Source organism: Vigna unguiculata, chromosome 1 (genome assembly GCF_004118075.2).
Source record: "Vigna unguiculata cultivar IT97K-499-35 chromosome 1, ASM411807v1, whole genome shotgun sequence".
NCBI lineage: Eukaryota > Viridiplantae > Streptophyta > Magnoliopsida > Fabales > Fabaceae > Vigna > Vigna unguiculata.
Window position 1 is genome coordinate 21,996,502 of NC_040279.1, and position 24,855 is coordinate 22,021,356.

At 30.8% G+C, this 24,855-nt stretch overlaps 2 protein-coding genes across 2 annotated transcripts; both read right to left on the reverse strand.

The window, feature by feature from the left end:
• Positions 1–207: 207 nt before the first annotated feature.
• On the reverse strand, positions 208–1,345 carry LOC114189685. The gene is made up of 3 exons (XM_028078326.1): positions 1,148–1,345; positions 813–917; positions 208–729 (listed from the first exon to the last, which is right to left on the reverse strand). The coding sequence occupies exons 1-3, from the start codon at positions 1,343–1,345 to the stop codon at positions 208–210; spliced, it is 825 nt and encodes a 274-aa protein (XP_027934127.1).
• A 12,716-nt stretch (positions 1,346–14,061) lies between these two features.
• On the reverse strand, positions 14,062–24,790 carry LOC114185859. The gene is made up of 5 exons (XM_028073803.1): positions 24,418–24,790; positions 24,033–24,158; positions 19,247–19,285; positions 15,155–15,697; positions 14,062–14,390 (listed from the first exon to the last, which is right to left on the reverse strand). The coding sequence occupies exons 1-4, from the start codon at positions 24,454–24,456 to the stop codon at positions 15,569–15,571; spliced, it is 333 nt and encodes a 110-aa protein (XP_027929604.1). The 5' UTR covers positions 24,457–24,790; the 3' UTR covers positions 14,062–14,390; positions 15,155–15,568.
• Positions 24,791–24,855: the final 65 nt, after the last annotated feature.

Here is a 24,855-nt window from a genome sequence, read left to right on the forward strand (position 1 = left end):
AAAATTAATTTCAAACACTATCCAAATCAAACATAATAAAAAATAAAGTGAAAGATAGCATGTCAAAATGCAATTAATCTAAAACATCATCCAAATTGCAAATGAAATTGAAACACAATCTAAGATTCAAAAGTTAACATAAAATATCCATCCAAATATATTGTAAACAAAGTTTAAACATAATCAAAATGAAGTCAAATATCCATCCTAATAATTGGCATAATCATGATCTTCATCTCCATGTTGTGCATGCTCATTGTGTTCTTGGTTGGGTGGTGGTTGTTGCTCTTGGCTTTGTCTAGGATGTTGTTCTAGTTGTTTTTCAAATGCACTTCGAGCATCAATGGGAAGCATAGGGAGGACAACACTAAGCAATGATTGCATTGTCTGTTTAAGTTTCTCATTGTCTTCCCTATAATTTTGGACTTGTTCTTTAAGTTGTTGGTTGCCTTCCCTGTAATTTTTGACTTCTTCTTTAAGCTGGTCAATTTGTTGTGAATCAAGAGAGGAAGTTGAACCTACATTATATATGAGGTTATCACCTAATTTAAAGTTATGGGCAAGCTCTCCAATCCCATAGATTCGACCTTTCTTCTTGCCTCCTGTAGCAACAAGCCAACTTTCAGTTCTTATTCTCTCTTCCTCTGTAGGATCAACGGGAGATGATTCTGATTGTCCATTAGAGGTATCCTGTGATCGAGCTTCAGAAAATCTAATCTCAAATTGTTCCTGTTATTCATAAATAAATGTAATTTCATATACATAGTTTATATCATTAAAATAAACAAAACATAAAAGAAAATTAAACTCACATATGTTATTCTCGATCTTTCATCAACAAATTCGCCAGTAGTCTTTCGTACATGGGTTTTCTTAAATACCTCATCAATGTGTGCAGGACGACCTAACTCCTTTTCCTAAAAAGTAAACATGGTTAACCAAATACAATGCAATATTTCCAACTACTTAATACTTCATTGAAGCATCTAATACAATATTATCCAATAACTTAAATATCTCATTAAAGCATCATCCAATGATATATAATCCAAATTAATTTCAATTATAATCCAAAATCAAATTCAAATATAATCCAAAATCAGTTTCAAACATAATAAAAAACAACATTTAAGTTTTATGTCCTTACCATGCGAATAGCATGCTCATGAGTACTTATGGAGCCACCTGTGTGTAAACAACCACCCATATCTGAACTTCGGTTTTTTTTGGCTCGTATAGACTTGTCACAAAACTCAGGTAAATTCCATTGGGACAATAAAGAGTTCCACACATCATCAAATATCCAATAGGGCTTCTTTCCTTTTTTGCGTGCTTCCATGAACATCTCTGATAGCCTATGTGAGGCTTTTGAGTGAAAGTTCTTTTTTATCCTCTCCTCATGTTCAGGTCTCCAACTGACTTTCCTCTACACAAAAGCAAACTTGTACTTTATCGAAATAGGACATTAAAGAAACAATAACTTTACATTTCATATAACAATCACACTTATACCAAAAGAGATGTTGCATATTCCAATACAATGTGTTTTTCCTAATCAAAGAATGCAAGAAGTAGTGGTGAAGCTAAATAAGGCCAATTACTTTAAAACGTTTAAAGAAAACGTCCCTTTCTTCATCCTTCATTGAACCCCATGTTAGCCATGGCTTACAATATTGTTGCTTAATAGTCATTGTGATTGCCTGTGATGCAACCCTACACGGATGAAAACTATTAGACAATAAATGCATACAATGAACAATGTAAATGATTTTATTTATATATAATTCTTACCTAATACCATAAGGTGAAATCATAGGAAGATCATCACCAAGTGGGGCATCCTCCTCAATATTTGATTGTGCATCACCTTCCGGAAGTCACTTGGTATATGCCTTCTCATTTCTTTTATCCTTACAAGTATAATTTAATATCATTTTACATAACATTAAATGAAAAAACTGAATGTACTAACAATCACCTTATGAATCATGTAGGACTTGCCATCAAAGTTTGCCAACTTCATTCGGGAGGAGAATGTACAAGATGTGTTTCTTCTAAGGCCTAAAACTATAATGAATTACAAAATCCTAATATCAAAGAAACCTAGAAGTTCAACAAAGATAGGTCAAGGTTGGAGACTATTTTGTTTTGAAAATGCCTTAAAGGAAGGAAATATTATTGTCTTTCAAGTAGACAATAGTTTCATCGAACCAAATATTGAAGTGTTTATTAATGGTTGTTGTTGTGATTAGATTAAGCTAAATTTTGTAATGTTATTGTTGAACATGGTGTACTTGAACAATCATATATGGTTATTGAAGCTTGATGTTTGATGGCATATTTTCTTTGATGCTTGATGAATATGGTTTCAAATGTGGAAAATGTTTTTATGTGTTTTTGAGAAAAAAATATATTGATGAAATAAAATATTTAATTTAAAAGAATAAATGATTTTATTGGACGAAGTATTAAATGTTAGTTGCAACTTTTTAAACTTTTAAAATAGTAATTGCTATTACTCATTATTATTTACGAAAGAGTTATCTACTATTTTTTCCCAAACTTCTAAATTTTTATTAGAACAAAATAGTTATCTATTATTAGTTACATAATTTATTAGTCTATTTTAATTTATACATATTATTAATACTCCCCTTTAAATTTAATATTATACAAATTAATGTAGAAAACTTTTAATGTATATATTTAAAAATATTTAATATAATATTGTTAATTTTCAATAACTAAGTTACGCGAGAACACCACTACATTGATCTATAACATCATGACTCACACATTTAGTTTATCTATTCAGTTAATTATTTTTTTATGATAACGGTCTTTATTATTTACATAATGTCTTCTTTTGAAAAAATATAGGTTCTTGAAAATGTGAAAATGGTAAAGAGGTAATTTATCATGTTGATCTCTCGTGATAAAGTACATTAACTTCTAAACAGTATGATTTTTGCATTATGTTGTAGATAAAAACTTCTACTAATAACTTTAGGAAAAAATGTTATGTTCCATGGGATCATTTAGATAGCATTCTCATTCTTCTACGTTGCTGACTGTAATTACATTTATTTAAACTCAACATTTTAGTCATTAATTTAAACTTAATTATATTTACTAAATTATTTAATTAATAATGAAACATTAATCTACAATGTTTCTTATATAATTCTAATTTATAATCAATGTTAAAGATAATTTTGTGCATTGTACGGGTAAAAAAACTAATTTTATATGTTATCATTCATATAAATATGCAAATATTTTTTTTCAAATGCGTCCCATACAACAACCACAGCACAAAAAGAAACCCTCTATTACTTTGTCTAAAAAATAAAATAAACAATTTATCAAATAACTATCTATATAAAAATATGTAATATAACTATATTTATGAGCCTTTTGGTTTTAAAAAAGGAACAAAATCCACGATAAGATAATATTATCAAGGTTAAAAGAAAACAAACTAGATAGAATCAATAATGTATGAGAGAAAAAATATATCCATAGTTTATAAATACCATACCTATGGTTGTCTGGTCACTCCGTAGAGGATTGACTCATTCTGCAAAATAGTTCCTATTGCTGTCAAACAAAAGAGAAATCCTAGGAAAGCCTCGGTAGGAAAGCTTTGATTCTAGTTTAACTTTATTTACACAATGATCTAATGAGAAAACAAGATCAAAGTATTTCATCATCAAGAAACATATATAGTGCAAAAATAGTACAAAAAACTCAAAATAATTGTTGAAGTTTATAACATAATTAAAGAAACAAGAAAGAATTGGGCTCATATCAAGTGTAAATTTCGAAAGTCGTCACCGAGAAAAATCAAGTTCTATTTGTGAAAATGAGGTACCAAAGTCGAATCCTTTAAAGTAAGGAAATGACAACACCTTCTTCAAGAATGGAATTAGGGTTCCCACTCGAGCCTCTCTCTCTCTTTGTAGTCACTACCCACTTATGTTTCACCATAACATTTGAACTTCTGTTTCAATTTCTTTAGTACTTATTTTATTATTGTTATTAAGTTTTTCTAAAATGCTTTCTACTATTCAACTTTTACTTCTTATCAATTCTCACCATAGACACAATCACAAATGACCAAAATCAGAATTTTAAAAAAGCACCTCTTCTAAGAAAAACACTTTTTGTACCCAACTATTCGAATTAAATTTTGAATTTTAATTTCATTGAATATAAATTATTATCCATTCATGTTTTTTAAATAATTTTTAATTATATGCACAACTTTTTTAAAGTTCTTATGAATAGTTTAATGTGGTTATTGTTGTTAAGTTTAACATTTATAAATGCATTATAAACAGCTGAATGTATAAATTTTGTGTAACCATCCATATTTGAGTTAATAATCCTCTATTACATGAGAAAGAAGTAAAATTAAAAACATAAGGCAAAGATATTTACAAATGCGTCCCATACAACACCCACAATACTCAAACCAAAAGGAAAAAAAAAAAACTATTACTTTGTCCTAGAATATAAAATAAACAATTTATCAAATCATTATATACAAAAACTAAATATTACTATTGTCAAGTCTTTTGGTTTTAAAAAAGGATTAAAATCATTAGTGAGGAACAAGAGAAAACATACCTGGATGGAATCAGAAATGTATAACAGGAAAAAGAAAAATCCATAATATGTAGATATCATTCCTACTCATTCTGGAAACGTATTAATCTAAGGTAAAAAGAAGATCAAAGCATTTCATTATCAATAAGCATTGTTAACATTCCAATTTTCAATATTTTTCATTTCTAAAATTTTAGTTTTAGTTTAAATAAATATTTATTTGTTTTTAATTAGATAATTTTTGTTGGCAGCTTAGAAAAATAGAATTTTTTTTTTTATAAAAATGTGAAAAATAATTTTTGATAGACTTTTGTTGTCATTAATTTTGTTCTTTTAGGATTTCTTTTTTTATAATAGACTAATATACTGATACGTACATATGCATGAGACGTATTTATTTTATTTTGTATATTAAAATAATAAAATAGTGAAAGTATTATGTAATGAAATATTATGAAAATTAAGTTATATTGTTGTAAATGTTGTTATTAAAGTAATGAAATAGTAAATTTAAGTGATGCAATAATAATTTCAGTTTTAAATGTAACACCCCATTTAATTTAATATGTGAAATTAAAAAGATAACATACTAGCGCAGTCCTGGAGTTTAAAATTCAACTCCTTACAACCCAAGACACACCATGATGCCCAAAAGAAAAACTGGATAAAAGTCTATAAAATGTATATAATTTCAAGGACAAACGAGTACATGGGCCATAGCCCTAAAGAAAAGGCCATAAATAAAATTTAAGCCCAGTCCACGCGGACTATGCAGCAGAACCATCACCTCCTTGCTGCCCACAGATGTTCCTCGCATCTGCTCACACCAATAAGTTGATGATCATCGCAAAGGAGAGTACCACACAGCAGGACACACAACAAACAAGTAGGGTAAGCTAGAGCACAAAAGATTTTATCCATGCAAACAAATATATTTTTCACATTCCCATATTCACATATCAGCCAAGCATGTTATGACTTCACAGATACTACACTAAGACACAACTCGACTCATCCGGATACGTATAACCTGGTCGGATTCAGCGGATGCTTGCACTTGTGGTGGATACCTCTGCTCACCCCCGAGCTGCTCACCCCCGAGCTATGTGTTACAAGTGTTACGATGAATCAATTTTTCCTCACCACAAGGTTAGCCCTTAATGAATTTCAGGCCTCCTGCTACTCTCACCATAGGACTCAGTCTACTCTAGGTGAGACTAACCGACCCCTTAGAGTGTCAGGATGCAACCTTACCTTGAATCCTTACCTAGTTATACAGATGGGGCACCACCATAGACACCCACTAACAAAGGCCATGGAATTACGTCCCGACCATTGAAGCACGACCCTGAAAACCCCACCTAAGGACTTTCAAGGAATTACGCATTGACCACAGACCAAATCATCATCGAAACAAGTAATTATTAAACACACTTATGTAAATATCCCATGCCAACCTTGGCAATTCCATCCTTCGTTATATCCCATGTCAATCTCTTTCATTCACCAATCTCAAACCACGAAAGTAGGAGTGTGTTTCATACCGACATCATGTCATATTCATTAATCAATCCTCACTCATGTCTCATGCCAAATCCATACCAACACATCATTTTAATTCCATGAATCATCCCATACCAAAAGCATACTCATATCATGTTAAAACTCATGAATCACAATTCCTCATTCATCTTATTCATGCAAAGCCACTCAATTAATACTTAGAAAGGCATAAACAATTCATACATGTATTCAACATCCAAGAACAAAGAAATCCGTCAACATACATACTCCTCGCTCAGCCCTTCGCTCAGGCAGAAGAGCCTTGCTCAGGCGAGAGGTCTCTCTTGCTTAGGCGAGCACCCTCCGCCTAGGCGAGGGCTCGAGTCAGGAACAATGGCACTGTCGCGCCCGCTCGCTTAGGCGAGACCACCCCGCCTGAGCGAGATGGGTTCTCGATCATAACTGGCGCTCATCGCCTGGGCGACCGTTCGCTCAAGCAGCCTGGGCGAGTTACTGCTAATCTCGCCTAGACGAGATGTACTCGCTTGGGCGAGACAACCAGAACCTGTCACTGTTCACGCAGGCAGATATATCCAAACAGACCAAAACATGTTTTAACAACTCCCACACAGTTTGTAATGGTAATTCAACATTCAACTCACGAAACAAGACTAAGCATATAGGAACACGAAATAAAATAGCGAGCCCTAACTTCCTCGTGCCTGGAAAGGACTAAGAGCAGGGTGCGTCTCCAATAGTGGAACGCGAAAGCTCCAGATGCAAATTACTGAGTTGGAAGAACAGCTATGAAAGAATAGACGTAAGTATACGACGAAGCCCCAACTAGAAATACAAACATATGAGCGAAAAGAAAACAAGACCTGAGGTGTAGAGCACTTACACGAGGCTAGGAAACGTAACCGAGCTGACTAGTTCTAGGTTGGGAGTAAACCCTAGCAAAGGGAAAACGACAACCACTATAAGGGTGTGAAAGTTTTGTGTTACGAAAAATGAGTATAAAGATTAGGGTTGGCAGATTAGGTCTGGTCCTTCCTGTTTGGGCCAGCCTTTAGGCCCATAAGATTGAGGTAGCCCTAAAAAAAAAGGACAGAATAAAATGGGCCTTACATCAAATATAATAAATAGAATTGATATCACAATATAATACATTTTACAAAATAATTATAATAGCCTATGATCCATGCAAACATTTTTTAAAATTTTTTTTTAGAATAATAATATAATGTTATTATATTTATTTAACCATTAAAAATACTAATAATAATATTAATATAAATTATAATTTATAAAAATTTTAAAATATTAAAACTCTATTTAGCAAAAGTATTTAGTATAACAACTTTTTCTATAATTAAAAAAGCACACTTATAATAATATCAAATTATGAATAGTAATAATAATAAAAATAATAATGATACCAATAATAATAATAATAATAATATTTATGCTATAAATATTAATATTAATGCTAAAATTTCAACTATAATAATCTGTAATTATATATAAAGATATACATTAATAACAAAACAAATACAAATGATAAGTAATTGAAATAGGATCCCGTAGTAAATTAATTTAAGATCTGTGTCTAACTATAATGATAATAATAACAATACCATTATAATAATATCTTATAGTGATAATAATAATAATAATAATAATAATAATAATAATAATAATACAATAACTACATATATAAGGAGATATACATTTGTTGTGTCCTCTTTTGTTTATACAATTTTATCCTTTTAATTATTATTTGTTAAATTAAAATAATTATTCATAATAAAAATTATTTGTCCATTTTATCATTTTAATAATTTTAGTAACTATTTTTTTAATTCAAATAATTACATATATATAAAAATAGAATGAACAACAAAACAAATAAAAAGTGCAAGTAATTGAAATATGATACCGTAGCAAATAAATGTAAAATGTGTGTTTAACTATAATAATAATAATAACAATAATAATAATAGATAATAATAATAACACTAAAATAATATCGCATAGTGATAAAAGAAGTAGTAATAATACAACTATATATAAAGAGATAAACATCTTTGGTGTCATTTTTTGTTTTTTCCAATTTTATCCTCTTAATTAACTATTTTTTTGAATTGAAATAATTATTCAAATGTAAAGATAAATAAACAACAAAACAAATAAAATGGTCAAGTAATTAAAACATGATTGATAAATAGTAAGTAAAAGTAAAATGTGTATGTAACCATAATAATAAAAGAATAATAATAATAATAATAATAATAATAATAATAATAACTATTATAATACTTATAGTTCTAATTAATAATAATAGTTATAATGATAATAATAATAATAATAGTAATATAATAATAGAAAGGATAATGATACTTTAATCCACTTTTTTGACCCATTTTTAACCTACCACTCTCATCACCTTTAGATCATCACATCACATCACTACAAAAAATTAAAATAGATGATCTAAGGGTGATAAGAATGGTGGGTTAAAAGTGGGTCAAAAAAAGTGGGTTAAAATATCATTTTCCTAATAGAAATAATTGTAGTTAATAATGATAATACTAATACTTATAGTTGATAATAATACTGATCATAATAATTATAGTTGATAACAACAATTATAGTTAATAATAATTATTATTATTATTATTATAATTAGAGCTGATAATAATAATAATAATAATAATAATAATAATAATAATAATAATAATTAGAATTATAATTGATAATACAATAATATTAAAATAAATTAATAAATATCATGAAAATTAGGTTATATTATTGTAAATGTTATTATTGATAAAATGAAGTTATAAATTCAAATTTAAATATAATAAATAAAATTAATATCAATTAATTAATTTTACAAAATAATTATAATAGTATATAACTCGTTTGTACTTTTTGATAGACTTTTGTTGTCATTAATTTTGTTCTTTTAAAATTTATTTTTTTATAATAAATTAGCTTTACTAGAAAACTTTTTAGTTTTGCTGAACTGCATTTAGGAAAATGATAAACTAACTCCATATTCTGACCCCTTATTTGACTCCATGAGGTGGCATGCACATGTGGATTTTATTTTTTAAATTAAAATTAATTTTATAAAACCATTCTACATTCAGACGTGGCTTTTATAATTTTTATTAAAACTTCTTTTGTAGAAAGATGTTTTAGAGAGTGGGTGTGGGCATGAAAATTGAAAGGGTGAGAAAGTAGGTTTTCTTTGCGTAGAGCAAGCAAAAATGAAGAAATGGAAAAGAAAGAAAGAAAGGGAAAAGGAAGAAAGGAGAAAGGAAGAAAGGAGAAAAAGGGAGAAGACGTGTGTTGTAGTGAAATCGAAGAAGAAGGGAGAAGACGAACCTCGCATAGTTAGGGTTTTTGTTGCTTTCCATTGTTCGATTCAGCATCATGGTTCGTAAGTCTGTTTTTTTTTTCGTTTCTCTAATACGCCAACAATTTTGTGGTTTTTTTTTTTCTGAAATCGTCGTTGTGGGTTTTTTGGTTAAGGAACTGATATATTTTTTTGTTTTTGGTTGCATAGCCGACTGAGTCATTCTTTAAAGGCAAATTTATCATCTATCTTGTACAGGTGAATGACCACAACACTATAATCAAAGAAGAAAAAGGGAAAAGACAAACCTTGCGAAGTTAGGGTTTTTGGTGTTTTCCGTTGTTCGATTCAGGCGGTGGTTGGTAAGTTTGGTTATTTTTTTGTTTCTGTGATTTTGGTGCTTTGATAGGTGCATGAATACTAGTTTTCTGACTAGGTTGATCAAAACTGTCTTATTTTTTTGTGCTGACCTGTTTACTCACAAGTGATGACCTGTGCTGCATTTTTTGCAATAATGTGGTTTGACTCAATTTTTTGAACTCATACTATAGCAGTCAATAGTTGATTATGGGGTGATTCACTTTGGGTAATATGTGTTGATTTGTAATAATTTCTTTCATGTGGTTTCATACCCAAGTGGGTTAAACATGTCTGATTTGTTGGTGATGACTTGTGTGCACCCAAGTGATGACCTGTGCTGCATTTTTTGCACTCATGTGGTATCACTCAATTTTTTGAACTTTCATATTATATTAGTCAATAATTGATTATTGGGTGATTCACTTTGGATAATCTGAGTTCATTTGTAATTATCTCTTTGATGTGGTTTCATAGCCAAGTTAATTACACTTGTATGATGTATGGGTGATGACCTGTTTGCTCACAAGTGATGATCTGTGTTGAATTTTTTGGAAGCATGTGGTATGACTCATTTTTTTTATCTTTCATGTCATACCAGTAAATAGTTGATTATGGGGTGATTAAGTATGGGTAATATGTGTTGATTTGTAATTATTTCTTTCATGTGGTTTCATACCCAAGTGGGTTAAACATGTCTGATTTGTTGGTGATGACTTGTGTGCACCCAAGTGATGACCTATGCTGAATTTTTTTGCAATCATTTGGTATGACTCAATTTTTGATCTTTCATGTCATACCAGTCAATAGTTGATTATGAGGAATCCACTTTGGATAATCTTTGTTGATTTGTAATCATCTCTTTGATGTGGTTTCATACCCAAGTTGATTACACTTGTATGATTTATGGGTGATGACCTGTTTGCTCACAAGTGATGATCTGTGTTGAATTTTTTGGAAGCATGTGGTATGACTCAATTTTTTGATCTTTTATGTCATACCAGTCAATAGTTGATTATTGGGTGATTCACGAATAATCTGAGTTCATTTGTAATTATCTCTTTGATGTGGTTTCATAGTCAAGTTGATTACACTTGTATCATGTATGGGTGATGACCTGTTTGCTCACAAGTGATGATCTGTGTTGAATTTTTTGGAAGCATGTGGTATGACTCAATTTTTTGATCTTTCATGTCATACCAGTCAATAGTTGATTATGGGGTGATTAAGTATGGGTAATATGTGTTGCTTTGTAATTATTTTTTTCATGTGGTTTCATACCCAAGTGGATTAAACATGTCTGATTTGTTGGTGATGACTTATGTGCACTCAAGTGCTGACCTCGGTTGCATTTTTTGCATATGTGATAAGTCTTTTGTGCACGAGTGGTAGTTGTTCAAAGTGAGAAGAATTACGTTGAAGTAAGTCTGAGTGCTGACATTGTGCTTACCCGGGGTTATGTATTCAGGTTATAAATATGACTGCAATCAGTGAGGGAAGTGATTTCAGTGTTGACCGCAAGGTATGATATATTTTGGAATTCAATTTATTTTGAAATTTGTTATGATAAAAATGACATAACTAAATTTTTTTTATTGTTCCAGATTTGTTTTAGGCATTCATGCCGGACAAATTTGATTGGTAGTTTGAATAAGAAGTTAACAGAGGAACAAAATTCATTTATTCGAGGAACACCATTTGGATGGATGGTTGAGTTGAAAGAGTCTGTGAAAATATCTAGGAATCTTTTGAGTCCGTTAATTAGTAGGTGGGTGGAAAGGTTAGGGGGTTTCACATGAGTACAGAAGTTGTTGGATTTACCTATTTAGATGTATGTCTTGGTCTAGGTTTGAGGGTGGTTGGTGAGAACATTGATTCAAATCAGGAAGGGTTAAATAGTCATTCAAAGAATTTATTTGGAGTTGCCAAACTTGTTCATATCTAAATGGTACATGATTACATTTTAAAACATATTAAAGTGCTTTGTTTAGAGGATTTTGGTAAGCTTTACATTTTGTTAGCAATTTTTGAGTTTTTGTTGCCCAATCGTAGTGGAACAGTTTTTTCTATTTTGTTCAACATTGTTGATGACCTTGGTAGTATTGGAAAATTTAATTGGGGTCGATTGGTGTATGAGTATTTGGTTGGCAGTATTTGTGAAGCTAAATTGTTCTTGAAGGAGAAACAAAGTACCAAACACTTCCATGTAGCTGGATGTGTTTATTTGTTACAGGTAGTGTATGTTAAATTAATTTCAAACTCGTTTGATCACTATAAAATATTTTGTTATGAGTTTTGACTAATTTTGATTATAATTGTGGCAGTTATAGTCTTTTGACCATTTTTTGATTCCGAATTTAAAGGATTGTCAGCGCACGACCAAGTTTCCCATAATCTTGCATTGGATGGAAATGAAAGCAGGGACAATGTAATTAAAAGGAGTTTGACAAATAACACTATAAGTTGGGTATTTTGTTGTACGATTTTTTTTTTAAATGTGTCATCTATACATATTGAAGGTTGTTGTGAATTGTTTCAGGTTGTTACAAATGTTGTTGCCTCTGCAGAAGAGCTAACCAATTCCTTCGTTAAAGAAGGTTTTGAGGTATGTGGACGTCGAAATAAGGGTACTAAAATAGTTGACTTAATTAAAGCTGTTAAAAATCAAGAAAGTGTGCTAGGGGAATTGTAAAAAGAACTTGTAGACTTGAATGTAATGATGATTGAGAGGAAGAACCAACACCAACATCACCAGGGCAAACTGAAGTTTTCTGAGTTGGGTGAACCAAGTGTTGGTGATTCACAAACACCTAATTCCAACCACCTCAAGGGCTTTATTGAATTTGGCGATTCTGGTGAGAGGGGTCATGTGGAAGAAGTTCACTTTCCAAGTCAAGAAGCACAAGAATCCGAACAGAGCAACATCTATGTGCGACGAAGGGATGATCCTCGGATGCGTGCCAAGAGTATGGCAATAAGAACTCCTTTTGCAACATTTAGTAGGAGGAAGCACCATATGTAGTTGATTTAGAAAACTGTTGAGTTTGTTGTAGTTAGGATTTATATTGCTAACTTTGGTATTTTTTTATGTTTAGACTTTGTGGAAGTGATTTATGACAATTTTTTTGTTTGGCTTAGTGATTGATTTATGAAATTCTGAGTGGTTTATGTGAAGTTATAGCTGAATGTTGTTCATCCTAATTTTCATTGAGTGCAAATAAAGTTTATAGCAGGTGAACAATTAATATCTATGTGGTCAAAAATTTAGTAATATTGGTTACCACACAGATCACAAATAAGTAATTATGTGCAAGATGTTGTTCACATGTCAACACTTAATATATGATTGATCTACATTTAAAAATCTGAGAGTTATCATGTATTCAATGTTTTACCAATTATAACACACCTGATTAATATATAATATGTGATGTACAACTTGAGAACTAAATAGCCCATACCAAAATTGATGTTGTTCAAAAAATTTTACTCTAATTTCATACCATATTTTTTGTACATGTGCAAATTTTTTGGACCAGGTCACTACTTAATAGTTCTTGAGTCATCATATAATTTGAATACAAATAAGAAGAATATCATGTTGGAGTTGTGGATGAATTATCCCACACGTAGTTTGTTGTTGTTCAATATGTTTCATATACACAATTAAGGTATTATATTTCATTAAGTATGGACTAGTTATTGACACCCTTACCCAAATACCTTAGATTATGTGTGTGTACAAAATGTGAAGCGTAGATCAACACTTAATAGTGAAATGGTCACTATTTAAAATTATCAGAGTTATGATGTTTTTCCTCTTTTATCAATTATCACACACCTACTTTGGTAAGGTTTTTATTCGTTGAATATATGTTAGCAGAGACCACGAATTTGGAAGGTGTGCAAAATGTCTATTGTAGGTCAGCACTTAATACTTGATTGATAAACATTTATTATTGTGAGTGTTGGCATGTATGTTATGTTCCACTTGTACCACAATTTTATCACACCTTCATCATGGGCAGTATCCTACATTATATTTTACTATATTTATGTGATTCACTGTAAGTGAGGTTCATATTAAAACCTTTTTCATAGATTAAAAATTTTGAAGGTGTGCAAAATCTTTATCAGTAATTAACAGTTAATAGTACATAGATAATCATATAATAAGTTTAACTAATAGTGAATTACATGGATATCAAATAGGAGGTGTGGACTAAGATCATCAACTTTTGTTGTTGAACTGACAGTGAATTACATGGATATCAAAGTGATAAAATAAGTTTAATATCATACATGTAGTAGATCCTTCCAAACACGTAGTGTCATGAAAATTAAAATTAACAACAGAAACACAAAAGTTAAAAATAAGTAGCCTAAAAATTGAAGACATTAAACAATCAACAAAAGGACAATTTATTTCCAATGCGTTGTCCATCTCCAAACACCATCTAAATGGTGTTGCCTGAATCCGCTTACGGTGGGTGTCTTTTAGTACATTGTTTACTTCAACAATGTACTTGTTTTCGCACCTATGCACAATTCACACCTATAGCACCATGAAAACAAATATTATTTATTATAAATAATAAAAAAAATTAAATCACTTAATGATTCCATTATTACAAATGAAAACAGTTTACCCAAAGCTAATCATCCCATAAAAAAGTATTGAGTCATACCACATGCTTTCAAAAAATTCAACACAGATCATCACTTGTGAGCAAACAGGTCATCACCCATACATCATACAAGTGTAATCAACTTGGCTACCAAACCACATCAAAGAGATAATTACAAATGAACTCAGATTATCCAAACTGAATCACCCCATAATCAATTATTGACTAGTATAATATGGAAGTTCAAAAAATTGAGTGATACCACATGATTGCAAAAAATGCAGCACATGTCATCACTTGGGTGCACATAAGTCATCACCAACAAATCAGACATGTTTAACCCACTTAGGTATGAAACCACATGAAAGAAATTATTACAAATCAACACATATTAACCAAAGTGAATCACCCCAAAAACCTGTATTGACTGCTATAGTATGAGTTCACAAGTCATCACTTATTTGCACACAAGTCATCACACAAAAAATAAGACAGATTTAATCAACCTATTCAGAAAACTAGTACTTGGTTGATTAGAAAGTTACTTCTACTTCAACTTCGACTAATTTCACATCCAAAGTAAACCCAACAATGAACAATCATCTACTTCAAATGCAAAAACTCAAAACTTTGGGTTTGTTAAACACTAAAACAAACCCTAAGACAACAAATAGAAAAAAAACCGTCATACCTCTAATCTCCTACAAATCCCGTCCTTCGTAGAACTGCAACCTTTGAAAACAATGGTTGAACAATGGAGGAGACGCTTCGTCACAACTCCCTTCCACAGCAAATGCCCTCCCTTTCACAGCAAATGCCCATCGTCAATAAAACCCCGTCGTCAACAAACCCCGTCGTCCGCAAACCCTAAGCCTTTCAAGGTTTAGCCGCCACAGAGATTCCGCCACACTATGCTATCTTCTGCGCTCAACGTCTTCTGCTATCTTCCTTCGCTAGACGAACCACTCCAAAAACCATTATCATTGCCGATGACAAGAGAAACTACGACTGCGACAACAGAAGGGGGTGAGAAGAGAAACTACCAGTAAGTGCAGGGGAGAAAGGAAAAAATGTTCAAATTTTCGACTAAAAAACCCTTCGCCATCTAGAACCACTCCTTGCCGGTGAGAAGACAAACGACGACTGTGCAGAGAGAAGGGGTTGAGAAGTTTCTCTTCAAGTGAGTGCGCGGGAGAAAAAAGAAAATGTTCAACTCCTCCACTAAAAGCCACGTCTGAAATGTAAAATGGTTTTATAAAATTAATTTTAATTTAAAAAATAAAATCCACTTGGGCATGTCACCTCATGGAGTCAATTAAGGGGTTAGAATATGGAGTCCGGGTATCATTTTCCTTGCATTTAAATCCTTAACTCCATTTGTATTCTTATTTGAAGATCAACTATTGCCTTAGCCAGTTTAAATGTTTGACCCTTATTCAAAACCCACGTTTCATTAAAAGAGGGAGGGGAGCCAATGCCAACCCATGGTCTGATTCAGATTAAGAGAGGCACGAAGCTGATCTGAAGATGCGAGGCAGAGGCTGATGCATGATTGAGGGAGGCGATTGGAAGATCAAGATGAGGAGATGAAGGCTGATGCGTGATGGACGAATGAAGGAAAGATCTAGCCAGAGCAAGGGCGTATGAATGTGTGGCTTTTGGTGAGGTTTTTAAGGGAAAATTTAGGTTTTGATGGAGCCCTAGAGTCTGCGTGAGAGACTTTTGTGGTGAGAGCTAGGGTTCAAGCGTTGTTGTATGCGCGAGGGATGTCTTCTTGAGCATAGCATCATTCAAGTAATCAATTAGGAATGAATGCTGATTTAGATATTGTTTCTCAGCTTGCTTTTAAGTATATTCTTATTTTCACTGCTTGCAAACTATTTAGGTATTTTAAGTTCTTGGTTTTGATTTCTCGAGCATCATTCTCAGCTTTTTCTTCATTTTATTTTGCTTTGCATTTTGCATTTTGCATTTCCATTCATTCAGTTTCCACTACATCATACATCTGTTATTGCACAATACTAGTTCTGCATTCATGTATATTATTGCTGCAAAGGTCTAATTTCTCTGCTGCATACTAGAATCATTTTGCTCATGAACTCTGCACCCATTCTGCATTAACAGGTTCTACATTCACACTGGTAAAGTGGCCAAGATTTCATGTTTGCAAAGAGTAGGTACAGTGGTGACACTTTGGTTTTGTATTCTGATTTTGACAAGAGCATGTATATGTGATTCCATATCTATTAGATTAATTTAATGATTATTCACAGTGCATTTGCATCATGACCCAACATAATTCTGCATGCACTAAATCTCTTTCACCATAACCATATCAAATTGCATTCTACACTTTCACTTGCACTGTTAAAGTTGTTACCATTTTTATTCCATGAATGTTTTCTTGTTTTAAGCTCCTGTTGCATTAGTATTTACCATCCTTCATGGTTTCTAACCTTTCTTCACTTGTATAGCTAGAATTGCATATAGTATGCTCTGTCACATTTCACTGCTGCCACGATCCAAAATTCTGCAGGTCTTAACCTTTAAATCACAATGATGTCACGTTTCCATTAGTTGATACAGGTTTTGGTTTGGTTATATCTTTAGGCTGCATTAGTTTAGTTCATTTTCTTTCTTTTTAGATTGAGCATAACATATTCCTGCCTATTGCATCTGTTCCTCTGCGTGAATTCATTAAAGTGCATAATGGTTTGTTGTTTTGCATTATCATTCGTTCCTGCTACATAATCAGAATCATGCTTGTATATGTGATTTTTGCACACCTAAGCTAAGATTAGTTTCATCTAAATCAACAATGCATCTGCTCATCTAACTTTCATGTTTCCTTTCCTGCATTGTATATACTCATATCATGCATCTAGATTGAATTATATTTAGATAATGCTGCATAATTCTTATTCTATTTTCTTCCAGCATTTAGCACGGTACTTATCAAGTTGATGCATATGTTTATTGTATATATCTTATTCTGCATTCATTTATTTCTCTACTGCCATTTAAGATATGGATTTTGATGTTGTTCTTGGCTTGTAGTAGCAATTTCTTATTATAATTCTGAATCAGTTTGGCTTGTGCTCATCCAGATAGGAACATTTAACATAGTTACATGCTGAAATAGATTCCACATAATAGTTTAGTCTTTTTGCTGCATCCGCTTAGAATTTCATTCTACTTAGACACCTCCTCATTCCATTCTAAATTCAGTTTCCTTTCCCAATAGGTTTCGCTCATTCTGCATTTTAGATTCATTTCATCGTCCCCCATTCCATTAGTTTCGATCCATACATTCCATTCACGACATATTTTCATTCATGCATTCAATTTAGTGCACTTTCTTAATTTCTTTATTTCATTTTAATTTTTCCCTTGTTTTAGTTTTATTTTCTTTTTACCGAGATTAAATTATGCAAAATAAACTTAAGACACATAATTTCCATGGATTCGATACCCAATTTCCCCTACACTTCACTAGGGAGATTTTGGTTTTGTTTGCCTTATTGAGACCAAAAAGGCAGTTAAACAAGCATATACAAAGCAAAAAGATTGCAAAAAAAATCAAAATAACTTTCGAAGCTTATAACATAATCAAAGAAAACAAGAAAGAAACGAACCCATAACAAATGTAAATTTTGAAAGTCATCAGTTAGGTAAACTTAATTCAATTTGTGAAGATAAGATACCAAAATTGAATCCTTTGAAGCAAGGAGACGGCGACAACTTCTTCAATAATAGAATTGGCGTTCCCACAGCGTACTTTTTGTAATCACCGCCCAATTATTTTTCACTTTAAATAGAGTTTTCAATTTCATTTTTGTTATTATTGTTATTACATTTTTGTAAAATACTTTGACCATTCAACCTTTATTTCCTATCAATTCTTAACATAAACAATCTTGTTTAGTGTATCTCTTAAATGACCAAAATCACAGTTTAAATGAATATTAAAACAAATGTTATGCTTAAAAGGACCCTTTCTAACAAAAACACTTTTTGTATCCAACTCAATTCAAATAAATTTTGAATTTTAGTTTCACTGAATATACATTATTATCCATTTGTTTTCCTAAATAATTTTATATATAAATGGATTACTTTTATAAAGTTCTTACAAATAGTTTAATGTGATCATTACTGTCAAGTTTAATATTTATAAATGCATTACAAAGATTTAATGTATAAATTTTACATTGTAACCAACACATTTTAGTTAATAATTTTCTTACGCCAAAAAGAAGTAAAATTTAAAATATAAATATGCAAATACTTTTACAAATGGATCCCATACAACTCCCAGGACACTTAAACAAGGGGAAAAGAAAACCACTATTACTTTGTCTTATAAAATAAAATAAACAATTTATCAAATCATTATCTAAAAAAACTAAACATCACTTTATTGACAAGCATTTTGGTTTTGAAAAAAAGAACAAAATCCATGAGAAAATATTAATTAGGGTTAAAAGAAAACAAACATGCATAGAATCGGTAGAGTATAAGAGAAAAAAAAATCCATAATACGTAGGCGCAATAAGTAAAAAAGAGATACAGTTGGAAAGACTCGATTTTGGTTGAACTTGCGTTATATGCATTGATCTAAAGAGAAAACAAAAGCAAAATCATTATTACTTTGGCCTAAAAAATAAAATAAATAATTTATAAAATCATTATCTAAAAAAACAAAATATCACCTTGTTGTAGAGCCTAAAAGGAATAGAATCCACGATGATAAAATATTAGTCAGGGTTGAAAGAAATCATACCTGAATGGAATCAATATGGAATCTACATTTGTCTGATTGCTGTCCAAAGGAAATACAATGACTCATTTTGGAAAACGATTCTTACTACTATCAAACAACAAGAGAAACCCTAAGAACTTATTGATTCTAGTATTCATAGTTTAAATTTTTCTATAAGAACTGATTGATTTGAGGAGAAAAGAAGATCAAAGCATTTTATCATCAAGAAGCATATACCATGCAAAAAAAATACAAGAATGAAACGGGCTCATATATCAAGTGTAAATTTTGAAAGCCGTCACCGAGGTATACCCAATTCATGTGAAGATAAGATACCAAAGCTAAATCCTTTGAAGCAAAGGGATGGCGGCACCTTCTTCAAAAATGAAATTAGGATTCCCACTCAAGCCTCTCTCTGTAATCACTGCCCAATTATGTTTCAACATAACAATTAAACTTATATAGAGATCGACTTTCATTAATATCTTTATTATTATTATTATTACTTTTTTTTTCTAAAATGCTTTCAATTATTCAACTTTTATGTCTTATAAGTTCTCATCATAGACACAATCGTTTTTAGTGAGTCTATCTAATGACCAAAATCACAGTTTGGAAAATATTAAAACTGAAGTCATGTTTAAAAGGATCCCTTCTAACAAAAACACATTTTAGTATCAACTGATTGAAATAAACTTTGAATTTTACTTTCACTAAATATACATTATTATCAATTTATGTTTTTAAATAATTTTTAATTATATGCATTATTTTTATTAACTACTGAAATAGTATAGTGTGGTTATTGTTGTAGAGTTTAATATTTGTTAATGCATTATAAACGGCTAAATGTATACATTTTATATGTAACCATCCATATGAGTTAAAAATATTCTCATAAGCTAGAAAGAAGTAAAATTAAAAATATAAATGTGCAAATCTCCTCCCACGAGCCTCAATAGAGAAAAAGAAAATCACTATTACTTTGTCCTAAAAAAATAAACAATTTATCAAATCATTAACTACTAAAATCAAAATATCACTATGTTGTCGAGCCTTTTGGTTTTAAAAAGGGAATACTATGACAATATTAGTCAAGGTTAAAAGAAAACATACCTGGATAAAATGAGTAGAGTATGAGAGAAGAAAGAAAAATTCATTATCTATATATACCATTCTACAGTTGTCTGGTCGTTGCCAGAGGAAACACACTGACTCATTCCAAAAAATGTTTCCTATTGCTATAAAAAGAAAAGGAAACCCTGGGAAAGCCTAGTTAGGAACAAATCTAGTTGAACTTTCTTTATATTAGAATGGCAATTAGGGCTGGTCCGTCGGACTGGCCGTAGGCTCGCAGAAAAAATCATGGCAAGCCAGGACAGTAAGCCTGCAGACTCACATAGATCCAGTCTGCAAGTCCGCATAAAAAAAAAAATAACTTGCACTTATATCTATTAATTACTTCTTTTATGAACTCTTGCATTAACGTTTCAAATTCTTCTATAACTGGAAAAGACAAATATTATGTAATTTTTAATGTGCTAATATTTAAAAAATACATTGTGTATGTCATAGAATGAATATGATGAAAATGTTGAATTATCAATTTATCATCTAATTCCCAAAATCTTTACTTAATTTTGTGAACTTCTTAAAGTTTCTCAATTTTTAAACATTGAAAGTTTTATTATAAAAAATTAAAAGAAAAATTAAAAAAAAATTAAAAAAATTAAAAAAAGCAGGCCGACCCACGAGCCCACGGGCCAATAAGTATGCAGGGCGGACCAATGTTTTCAGCCCACATAAAGTGTGTGGAGCAGGATGGACCTTCCCGCATTGTGCGAACCTTATGCAGTCCAAGCCTAAATGGGCCGGACCGGCCCGCATTGCCACCCCTACTTTATATGCATTGATCTAAGGAGAAAAGAAGATCAAACCATTTCATCTCATATACCATGAAAGAGTAAAAAGAACTAAAAAATAACGATTAAAGTTTATTAAATAATCAATGTAAATTTTGAAAGTCGTCACAGATGTAAACCAAATTCAATTTGTGAAGATCAGATACCAAAAGCCAGATCCTTTGAAGAAAGAAAATTGGACACACATAATTAAAAGTATAAATATGCAAATATTTTTACAAATGTACAAAACCCACATTACTCAGACAAGAGGAAAAGAAAACCATTATTATTTTGTCCTAAAAAATAAAATGAACAATTTATCAAATTACTTTCTAGAAAAAAGTAAATATCATTGAGAAACCTTTTGATTTTAAAAAAGAAATAAAATCCACAATGAAAAAATGTTAATCAGGATTAAAAGGAAATACCCGTGAATGGACTCAGTAGAGTATGAGAGAAAAAAAAAATCCATACTCTGTATATTCCATTCCTACTACTATCAAACAAAAAGAGAAACCCTAGGAATAGGAAACACACCAACTAATTCCCAAAAACGGTTCCTACTGCTATCAAACAAAAAGAGAAACCTAGGAAAGCTAAGTTCTATTTAAACTTTCTTTTTACACACTTATCTAAGGAGAATAAAAGATATCACTTTTCATCATCAGGAAGCATATACCCTGTGTAATAACTCCTGGTGTTTATAACATATTCAAAGAAAACAAGAAATGGGCTCATATCAAGTGTAAATTTTGAAAGCTATCACTGAAGACAACCCAATTCAATTTGTGAGGATGAGATACCAAAGCCGAATCCTTTAAGCAAGAAGACGGTGGCACCTTCAAGAATGAAATTAGGGTTCTACTCAAGCCTCTCTCTTTGTAATCACTGCCCAATTATGTTTTACCATAACAACTGAACTTAAATAGAGGATTCAATTTCATCAGAACCCATTTTTATTATTTTTACTATCAAAATACACATACGCTATGCATTTGCATTTTTTTAATTTTTATAAATTTGAGTTAAGATAAATAAGACATATATAATTAAATATAAATTTGGAAAATAAAATATGTATACGGAATAAATTTTGAACATAACAATGAAAGTCAAAAAAGATTTTAAAATAATAATTAATTTTAAAAATAATAATTAAGAATAAAATGAGAATATCGTGAACACAAAAAAATATATTTTTTTTATATATTGTTATAGATTTATATAAAATTATCATTTTTAAAAATATAAAATTTATATATAATTATTCAGCTTGTAATAATTAATAATAAATAAAATAATAAATTAAAGTATTTTTTCTGAAATTTGATTTTTGTTGTATATCTAATCTAGTTTAGTTTATAATAATTCTCTATAGAAATATTTATTCGAACAACTTTTAATAATAAATTAAATTTAATATTCATAACATGTCAAAACTATAATTATTTTGAATTAATTAAAAATATTTATTTTTATTATGTTACTTTGTAAATTATATTATAATTGAATTTATTTTAAATATAATTTTTTATTATATATACATATATATATATATATATATATATAATGTATAATCATAGTAATACTATATATTTACCTACTTATAACTTTAGAATTAATGTTATAGGTATTTTTAATAGTTTAAAATTTATATATTTTTGAACTGATATTTGTATACATTTTTAATAATTTAAAAATTATATGTATAATTGTAGAATTTTAGAATTTATTAAGATTTAGTTACTTACATCTATTAGTTCAAGTTTTATTTGATAATTGATTCAAATCTTGCTCACGCCTCTTTACTCTCATAAATTTTGTTTTTCACTGGTGAATTGTTACTTGTGTTTGTTTCTTAGTTCGATTGTGTTCAAATCGTGGCTTCTTTCTAGTTGTTAATCAAGACATTGGATCTGTTCAGATTGCTTGCTTGTTAAGGTTTACTCAAGTGTGTTTTCACTATACGCTTTATACCTTAGCTTTGCATTTTTTTCAAGATTTGTTACCACTAAAATCATGACTTCTACTTTTGCTAGATTGGCTTTTCCAAACTTTCAATTGCTAAGAAACTGGATAACACAAATTATCATCTTCAATAGAGACAGTATGTTGAACCCATTAATTCACCCAAATTGCAACGTTTTGTTGTAGATTTAGTTATTCATTCTCAATTTCTTATTGAACAAGACAAAACACTAGACATTATTAATCCTGAATATGAAACTCGGAAGGTTCAAGATCAGATGTTACTGGTTTGACTTCAATCTACACTACTCTAGCAGCCTGATCTTTCTCATGTGCTTGGTGCCAATCATTTCTATGAGGTTTGGGACAAGATTTATGCGTACTTTAGACTTCAATCTAAGTCTCTACCAAGAATTGCGCATTGCAACGTGTGTTGTTAGACTGAAATCTAAATCTATGAAAGTGTGGTCTTAAAATTAAAAGCTATGTTTCTTTCATTGTATATTTTTCCCTCTGTACAGCTGTCAGTTTATAACAGCTTCTTAGACATTTGTGTCTATTAATACCTCTTGTACATAAGATTCAATGTGTAAAAGCAGTAAATAAAAATATTCTGTTCTTATTCAATTTTCCTCTCTTTTCTCTGTTCAAATTCTCTAAGAAGATTGTACAACAATTCACCTGACATATGATCCTGGAGTGAGTTACCTCACAAGGAAACTAGAAAATTAAAAATCAATCTATTTAACAAAGCATACATTCCTTTACATAACAAAAACAGAGGAACAAAAATATCTAATCCATTTATGATTTCCCTATATGATCCTTAACCATGAAAAGATCATGAGTGGAGGGGATGCAGTCTAATTGTCTCATCATAGGGCAATTTGCAACAAAAGTAAAATTTAGAGTGGTTCTAGCTTTAATAAAATTACCTGCTTAACTTTGTTCTGGTATGACAAGCGAATTTCCCTCTCCAAAACCTCTTGGACACAGACACGTTCTGGAGGTCTTGAACATAAGCTCACTCTTCCCATGGCTAGATGAACTGGAAGTTTGATCTGCATAATATAGACCATCAACCAAATTGAATATGAAAATACTTGTTACACAACTTAGGCCAAAAATGTAAATTCCGCATGTAAAAGAACATGTAAAATATTCCATTTTATTTGTATTCAGTAAAATAGGAGTAAAGTGAAATATATGAAAAAAAAAGAAGTAAAGTTGCGCAGGACAAGAAATCAAGCAGCACAAGCACAGCACAAATAATGTCAAGTAAAGCATGTGAAAAAGCAATTACTAAAATTGTGAACATACAAATGGTGTGAGAAGCAAAGGACTAGACGTGTTCGACATTTCATATCCAAATCAACTATCCTCTGAAAGAGAGTACGAACTGCTACAGCAACAACAGCCGGAAAAGTTCCAGGAAGAGCCTATTGGTAGCCACATGATTACAATACACGCATATAGACAATATAAGCAAAACTAGCGAGCGACGGTGAGTGCAAGCAGCAACGAGACTCAACAAGAACAAAGAAAGGCGTGAGTAGTGTGTGAGAATATTAGGTCAAGTTATAATATTTTTGTTGGGCCAAGTAAGGCCCAACTTTTAACAAAATTATCATTTGGACTTTTAATTTTAACCCTAGAGAAAACAAATGTGCCCTGCCGCTACTCCTGCAAATGCTGTTTTCTTCTCATGCGCTACATATACTAGCAGTGGTTGTTGCATTTGGATATTTGCATTTTTAA

What these genes read in the sequence shown, in the direction of transcription:
- LOC114189685 (XM_028078326.1), bottom strand. Translation starts at nt 1,345, where the DNA reads ATGTTCATGGAAGCACGCAAAAAAGGAAAGAAGCCCTATTGGATATTT. An exon ending in ATGAGCATGCTATTCGCATG is followed by an intron (nt 918 to 1,147) that starts GTAAGGACATAA and finishes TTTACTTTTTAG; the next exon opens with GAAAAGGAGTTAGGTCGTCC. An exon ending in AAAGATCGAGAATAACATAT is followed by an intron (nt 730 to 812) that starts GTGAGTTTAATT and finishes TATGAATAACAG; the next exon opens with GAACAATTTGAGATTAGATT.
- LOC114185859 (XM_028073803.1), bottom strand. Translation starts at nt 24,456, where the DNA reads ATGTCGAACACGTCTAGTCCTTTGCTTCTCACACCATTT. An exon ending in CTTTGCTTCTCACACCATTT is followed by an intron (nt 24,159 to 24,417) that starts GTATGTTCACAA and finishes TATATTATGCAG; the next exon opens with ATCAAACTTCCAGTTCATCT. An exon ending in TCCATATTGATTCCATTCAG is followed by an intron (nt 15,698 to 19,246) that starts GTATGATTTCTT and finishes TTTACATTTCAG; the next exon opens with ACGTGGCTTTTAGTGGAGGA.